Raw genomic sequence first — 8,169 nt, 5'->3', positions numbered from 1 at the left:
TTAAATCGATTTGAAGCTTCCATTCCATCCCCCCAGCCCATGGGTAACACACAGGCATTTGACTGTCGTCCGTGACCGGGGGGGGGAATTTGAACATTTAACCTGGGTGGGATGGGAAATTTAAACCGGAAAGGTCGAAATATTTCCAGTGAAAAATGCTTGCTTTGTAATTTAGTTTGGACGAGTTTTAAGGAAAAGAGTTAACTTTCGAGAGTGGATGGCTCAGAAGAAAAGGTCTGGCACTTGCAAAAATTTTTTTTGCACTTGGCTGCAGGTTGGGGATGCTGCTCTTAACTGTTGCTGGGGACACCGTACCTCATCTTACACAAAGTACTACTTGAGAATTTAACCTGTTAAGGCAATGTTACAATATTCGAAGGCTACGATGTTAAAATCTCTACCATTCGTGTGCTTTCGTTGCGCACGTGTATTACGCGTGTATCAAGCACGGTCAGCTCTGAAGTGAGAGTAATCTGTGATTTTTGGTATCTTCAAGGACAATATCTTAAGATTGTGAATATTCAAGGCGACGTTTTGACAATAATGTTGAGAAGAGAAAGAAAGAAACTTCTTTTGATGCTTCTCGTAATTGGAGCGATAGTCATTATTTTGGTAAGGTTTCATAACAACAATAATAATAGGAATGAGTACCAAGTGGCTGCTAATGCTAAAGGTTTAAACGTCGCGGTTTGGAAAGATCTCTGTGGCTCGGACATGCGGTCGCTGAAAGAATTTCCACTGTTTCCTCACGCCCCGGTGCTTCGTTTAAAAGCTAAAAGATTGCAAATGCACTTCACGAGGGAATTCGTGAATTTTGGATTACGAATGTATGGATTTCTTACTCCTGATGAATCTAGCAGTTACAATTTTCATTTAGAGTCAAGTGGATCGTCAGAACTATGGTTGAGTCTGGATTCAAATCCCGAAAACAGCAAATTAATTGGAAATATAACATCAGGTACAAGTTTAAACCGTGCACGCGAGCAAGATTCGATTTCATTATTAGCTGGAAAGCGTTACTATACAGAAATTTTACTAAAACATGGCCACCATCACTGGTGGAATGATAATTTTCTACACCTTAAATGGCGATCGTCCAAATGGAAAGACGAACTAAGAGATATACCGTCAAATCTACTCTCTGCATTTGAATATGATATGACTTCAAAGCCGTTTGATGGAGTCAAGTCATACTCCGCTATGATTCAGCCTATGCCATCTGAAGTTAACATCCTCCCAATGCACATTAGACATCGGGATCCATCATTCATAAATGAAGAAGTAAGACATCGTACAGAAATTTATCATCTTCCCTTCATCAAAGAAGAAGACAGTAAATATTTATTCCCTCCTTGTCAGTACAATCCATCCTACATCGTGAAGGAACCTTTATACAGATACCAGGCAATGTGGGAGACCCATTACACCTCAGTCTACCCATATGACTTTTCAGACATTGCAGCAGGTATGATGGATAAAGAAAAAGGTTTTATAAGCTTTGGAAATGATAAGATGAATGAAGATGAAGCAAAGCATGTTGTGTCTCAAGTTTGGAGGCAGATAGAGAGCAAACATCCCGGGTAATTGTCTTGAGTTTTTTTTCTTTCCTGAGTATTCTTAATACAAAATTCCTGAAGGAGATGTGGTATAAAAATGCAGCTCTTACTTGGTGTAGAAGACACAGTATATGCCACAATAGAATTTCATCACAACTGGGAATAAGAAAACAATGAAAACAATAGTGTGACATATACTGTGTCTTCTACACCAAGTAAGAGCTAAAAATACTTGGGGTAGTTGTAATTCCTTTCAACTATTTAACTCCCACTGATGACCAAGACCAAATTTCTCATTACAATATCAATACAATATAAAGCAGACAAGTGATGAGAATGAAAAAAAAATTTCAACTAGGAGATTATTAGTTCAACCAATGCCAAATTCTTTGAACAAACATCCTAAGAATTTTATTGCAGTCAGTGAGGAGAGTAACGAAGGTTCTAAAATTCCTCTGAGAATGGTCAAATTTACTTTAATTTTTACCAGTTTTATGTAGGGTTACTATTGATCACCCCAGACCAGTTATATGAAAAATTGGTACCAAGTTGCCTCCAGTCACCTTTGCAAGCTCACCCCTAAAGTTCATTCTTTCTTTGACAGTATTCAGAAGATTGTAGAAAGTGTCAGTTGTAGTTTCTATTGATTATACACTTGCAAACTGATGAAGGTGGTTGAGGACACACTTGGAATGGGGTCAATCCACCATAAACTGAAAAAAAATAGTATCTGTCTGGAGAGACTCCCTATTTCAGGAGGTGTCTAGAGATGTTTCTCTTGTGATCTTATAGTTAGTTGGACTAAATCAATGGAGAGAGGGGCTGTGAGAGTGTCTGGCTCATGAATACAACTTAACACTTGTGACCTTTGGGAAGGAGTCAAGTGGGTTTCTTTAAATGATATTCACCATTAGCTTATATTGAAATGTGTGTCAGCATTCAACCTGTCTTATTGTGATTGAAAATTTTGGGTATTCATTCTTGATTTCTGTAGGAAGTATTCTTTTAAGAAAATCTTGAATGTGGAACAAAATCATGATCAAGGTACAGGAGACAGGTATTTGGTGGAATTGGAACTTAGAGAAATTTCAAGTGGGAAACATGTGAGATTCTCTGAATATGTGTACAGACCCTGGGATACACATGTGCTATGCACCCCTGAAGGTGTGACATGGAACAAGAGTGCTGTCATCAATATCCTTCTCACCATTGGGAATAAACAAGGAAGTTGGATCCTTCATTTTTTGAATCACATGTCAAAAATATTCAAGAAAACCAATGATTCCAATTTCAATATAGTAGTTACTGAATTTGATGGTGTTGATATTGACATGAAAGAAGCTCTGAAGAAGAGTGGAATTCCACATTATCAGCATGTTAGACTTCGAGAGGGATTTAAAAAAGCCTGGGGACTACAACTGGCTGCTAATATGGTTACAAATCCAAACTCAATACTGTTTGTTATGGATCTTCATTTGGATATTCCCAACCATTTTCTGGATGATGTCAGAAAGGTGAGTCAAGAGTGTCATAAATAGTCTCTATAATAAACCAAGACCTTCAGTAGATCATGGTTAGTTTAATCAAAGATGAAGACAAAAGGTACAGGGAAACTGACATGTGCTTGATTGCACAATGTTTGATATTTAGTTACTTGATGCTATACATGTGATTAGATCACATTTGAGGTGAGTGGCACAGGTAAAATTACCATAACCTGGTTAGCTGGTGTTGGAAAGAAAACAGAGCACAAATTTTTGAGGGATACAAATGGGAAGAATCGAAGAACAAGACTGTTCCTTTCTTTCACTTTCCTCTTCTCAAACCCACCCCTTAAAACTTGTATTCCTAACACCAGTTTTTCTAATTGTGTATTTACTTTTTGGTAGAATTAATTGCCATATATTGATCTGTTTTTGACATGCAAGGAGTTAAAATTGTTAGAAACCTTACTTTTGACTTTTATCACCTTTCACTGTTGTCATCATCATCTATCTTGATTATCTATGAGTATCTTAAATGAGGTGTTATTTATTTTGTCACAAGTATGGGACCTCAAAAGGTTTGAATCATTTTAGGGGACTCAGACTTTTTCTTTGTCTCTCACTTGGGGCATTATGAATAACATCTTTCTTTAAGAGTTGCTTATTTACAACAACGCTAGGAAGCAAAAGAATCTTCATATTTTTCAAGATTAAGCCAAACATTTACCTTCTCTACTCATGTAAATCTGCCCTCTTCTTTTAATACAGCACTGTGTTCAGGGTAAGATTGCTTACAGCCCTTTGCTTATCCGCCTATCATGTGGGGCCACAGCTCATCGTCCTGTAGGCTTTTGGGAGTTCTATGGGTATGGTTTGATGGGCATGTACAAAAGTGACTGGGACAGAATTGGAGGAATGAATGTAAAAGAATTCAAGAACAAATGGGGTGGAGAAGATTGGGAGATCTGTGATCGCATTTTGATGGATGGTATGGAGATAGAGAGGCTGAAGATGGTTCATTTATTTCATTATTTCCACACCAAAAAAGGCATGTGGTCTGATGCCTCTCATCATAATGAGAAAAGTGACTCTACAGATAGATACTGGCAGTAATTTCTTTAAGCAATAGATTGCACTTTCTGTTATTTTACTAGGGTGCTTTTCTCCAAAGTCTGATGACTTAACATACCCAAAATGACATTTTCAAATCAATCTGTAAACTAATGTTAATTAATGTTAATAAAGGTGATCAGATGAGAGAAATGATTTAGTTACAAGCTTTATAAGTGTTCTCCCAATAACCCAAGTGGGTTATTGTACATGGGTGAACTGATAGAAAGTACAGTCTTCTGCTTCTTATAAATACAACCATGTAGCCATTGTAAGTGATACAATGAACTGATGAATTGATCTTTGAGCAATTAGGGTGCACATAATATCTTATCTGTTTTATAAACAGATACAACTACTGTTATAAAATTAATATATTAAAAATTAGTGTATTTATGAATGTTTCAGCTCAGAGTGATTACCAATAGAATAACAGATTTACTCTTAAAATCCCAATCTCTTCTTCTGATTGGGGCCACTGATTTCTTATTTTGATGTTCATATTTTTTTCATACAAGAGCCGTTCTAATTTTGGTAGGCTGATCTGGTTCATATTTTTGTACTTATTTTCTCTATTTGTAAAATTTCAGCTTGAAGGTTAGTAATCCACATGTTCTTGTATGTGGGTGTGTTCTGTATTTACTCAGTTATATCCTTAAGATTTTTTTACTACCAAAACTCTGTTGGAGAGAACAAAAAGGCAGATGGACTCTAAGAATTCCAATCCCCCATTCTGGTTAGGGTCACTGATTTCTTATTTTGATGCTCATATGCTATCAGAGAGTTTAATAGGCAGCTAGAAGAGAAATAATCATGGATAGTGAAATGGGGAAATAGTGAAGCACAGACTTAAATTAGTTTTAATGATTGAATTGAGCTGTAAGTTATAGAAAGTTATTTTTTAAGGTTATATGTGCACACAGATAGAATAGAATGATAAACAGATATAACTGTAATGAGTATTTGTGAAGGAGGCAATAAAACTATATTTAATTCTTTTGAAAATTATTTGTTTGAAAATCAGTACAGTTCTATAATTAACCCTTAAACTCCCACAAGTGACCAAGACAGAATTTCTCCTTACAATATCAATATAACATCAAGTAGACAAAAGATGAGAATAAAGAAAAGTATCAATTAGGGGATTTTAAGTTGATCCAATACCAATTTCTCCAAACAAACATCACAAGAACTGTATGGTAGACAGGAAGGAGAATTACTAATGAGATCTTGGGAGTTAAGGGTTAGGACATGGCTAACCAGTATTCATGGTTCTTGATTATCAGATGAATAGGAAATGTGTGGTTGCTTCAGATTTTTTTTGTTTTTGGTTTCAATGGTTTAATAAATGAAAAAAAAAAAAAAAAAGGTTTTGTTGTTTTGCTACTTCTAATTCTATGTAAGGGCTGTGTTGTTCAAAACCAAATGAACATTTCAAGTAATTAATTTATTAAACAAATGAATTATCACTCACCTACTCTTCTTTTAAAATTTGTGAGTAGTAAATAAGCAAAGGCATATTTTTGACCTTAAGTTCTGTGTGAATCCTTCAATGACTATAGACAAAACTCTACAGTAAAACTCTACTTGTCTTAAACTACCGGTAAGTGGAGAATATGTAAGATAAGATAAGAATGCTTGAAGCCAATCGGCGTGGTAGTCTTGTGCGAGTCATGAGCAACAGGTCCTCAAATAAAAAAGTGAAACCACAAGCAAAGCAGTAAGGGAAATGGTCCTCTCTTTTCATTAGGCGTTTAGGAAAGCTTCATTTTCAGGCTTCTATGCCAGGAAGTACCGGGATGTCAATGTATCGTTGACTGTTAAAGTTAAAGTTGACTGGTAAAGTGGGTTTCTAGGCATATGTTGGTATCGAAAAAACTTTATAAAATAATTCAAATAGAACGCGCGCTCTGATTGGCCATAAAACCATTTTACATGAGCGTATGTAAACACGGTTTTCGTTCCTCTTTCATTAGTTATTTTATAAAAGAAATGTAAAATGGTTTCCGTGTTTACATAGCCTGATGTAAACACTTGGGAGGTTGGGAGAAAACTCGTTAAGCTGGAAACCACTCCGCTTCGCGTCGTGGTTTCCTATGCTTATCTCGTGTTCTCCCAACCTCCCAAGTGTTTACATCAGGCTATGTAAACACGGAAACCATTTTACATTTCTTCATTTTGAAGCTAACTTAAAATTAAGAAAAGAAATTTAAAACAGTAGAGGGAGGAAACACTTAGACCACAAAAGAAAGCTTACAAAGATTTTCATGTCTGCTTACCAGTTCGCGCAGGTAATGCCTTTCTTTTTCTGTTTGTGACCAAAAACAGAACGCTTTACTTCAACAGAGTGCAATTATTGACAAATTAACTTGAACGCAAAAGACAATAAATTTATTCCGAGAAAACAAAATATAGAACAACTTATTAACTACGATTCTGTACAATATTTACAAATATAGCTAAAAGAAATAGGACTATATGTAATATAAAACAACATCAAGTTCTTTCATGTATGCGTTATAGGAACATACAAACAAACTTAATTTTTCATCATCATCATCATCATCAATCTTTATTTATACACGAAATCGTATCATTTTACATGGTCTTCCTAGGAATCGTGTTTAAATTATACTAAAATATTTTAAGAACTATTGACTATAATGTTAAACATACAAAAACAAAAACAAAAACTTATATCATGAGTAACAAGGAGCTATTTACTATAATGTTAAAAATACAAAAACTTGTATCATGAATAATAAGAGTTACAATGGTGTATCAGAGAAATCTTTCCCATGAAACGAAGTTTTAAAAACATTCAAACTAGGCAGTTTTTTAATCTCAGAAGGAATCCTATTCCACAGAACAGATCCTCCGTAGTGTAGGCTCCCTTTTGCAGACTCAGTTCTGGTTCTGGGGACATAATAATTTAGCTCAGAATTTCTAAGATTGTGTGAGAGTACATTTGAGGTGTTGGTAAAGATCCGCCTCAGATGCGATGGGGAAAGATTATTATGTATTTTATACATTGTCACAGCCAACTGTTTAAGTCTTACATGTTCTAGCCTTTCCAAGCCAAGCTCTTGAGCGAACGTCATAGTTAGAGAAGGTGAATATTCTAGCAGCCCTATTCTGCAGCTTTTGAAGATTGTCTGCTAGTCCCTTATTGATATTACCCCATACAGCACTACAGTAATTAAAATATGGCATCACCAGTGCATTATACATATTCACTCTAGTATCAAGTGGTATAAAATTACTTACACGCCTCAAGATAGCTATACCAGCGGATATTTTCTTTGAAATGGTATGAATGTGTGGGCGCCAGCTTAAAGATTCATCAATTTGAACTCCAAGGGTTTTATGTTCAATTACTCTTTCTAAGGGAGTGTTATTGACTTTGATTGTGAAGTCACTATTTATTTGGGATAACTTAAATTGGCTCCCTATGAGCATGTATTTAGTCTTCTTCACATTTAAAGTTAATTTGTTTGCTGACAGCCATGACTGGATTAAATTCATATCATAATTCATTTTATATTCAAGGACCCATGGGTCTTCTGCAGATGTGGTAAGGGTAGTATCATCTGCATACAATCTGGGTTTTGAAAACAAATCACATGAAGGGAGATCATTAATATAAATAGTGAATAAGAGAGGGCTTGAAATAGACCCCTGTGGAATGCCACATGTTATATTACAGAAATCAGATTGAGCTCCATCAGTGAACGTTTGTTGCTTTCGATCAGATAGATAGGACTGGAACCAGTTTAGAGATTGAGAACTGACCCCATAGAGTTTAAGCTTTCCCAGAAGGATAGCATGATCCATGGTATCAAAAGCTTTTTTTCAAGTCTAGGAATATCACCCCATTTAAGAGACTGTTGTCGATATTCCATAGCCATTCATTCGTAGCCTCAAGTAAAGCTGTTTCAGTAGAAAACATAGGTCTGAAGCCAGATTGTGATTCAGTTAACAAGTTATTATTATTTAAATATTCATACAATTGATCAAAA

At 35.6% G+C, this 8,169-nt stretch overlaps 1 protein-coding gene across 1 annotated transcript; it reads left to right on the top strand.

Moving 5' to 3' along the window:
• The first annotated feature begins 358 nt into the window (after positions 1 to 358).
• LOC131792842 (uncharacterized) lies at positions 359 to 5,482 on the top strand. Its single transcript, XM_059110250.2, has 3 exons — positions 359 to 1,580; positions 2,551 to 3,070; positions 3,809 to 5,482. The coding sequence occupies exons 1-3, from the start codon at positions 544 to 546 to the stop codon at positions 4,151 to 4,153; spliced, it is 1,902 nt and encodes a 633-aa protein (XP_058966233.2). The 5' UTR covers positions 359 to 543; the 3' UTR covers positions 4,154 to 5,482.
• The last annotated feature ends 2,687 nt before the right edge of the window (positions 5,483 to 8,169 follow it).

This window comes from Pocillopora verrucosa, chromosome 2, assembly GCF_036669915.1.
Source record: "Pocillopora verrucosa isolate sample1 chromosome 2, ASM3666991v2, whole genome shotgun sequence".
In the NCBI taxonomy this organism is placed as follows: domain Eukaryota; kingdom Metazoa; phylum Cnidaria; class Anthozoa; order Scleractinia; family Pocilloporidae; genus Pocillopora; species Pocillopora verrucosa.
This window is presented reverse-complemented; position numbering and strand designations above follow the sequence as displayed.

Coding starts and splice junctions, on each gene's coding strand:
- LOC131792842 (XM_059110250.2), top strand. CDS start 544: ATGTTGAGAAGAGAAAGAAAGAAACTTCTTTTGATGCTTCTCGTAATT. Junction 1,581..2,550: donor ATAGAGAGCAAACATCCCGG/GTAATTGTCTTG, acceptor TGATTTCTGTAG/GAAGTATTCTTTTAAGAAAA. Junction 3,071..3,808: donor TTCTGGATGATGTCAGAAAG/GTGAGTCAAGAG, acceptor CTTTTAATACAG/CACTGTGTTCAGGGTAAGAT.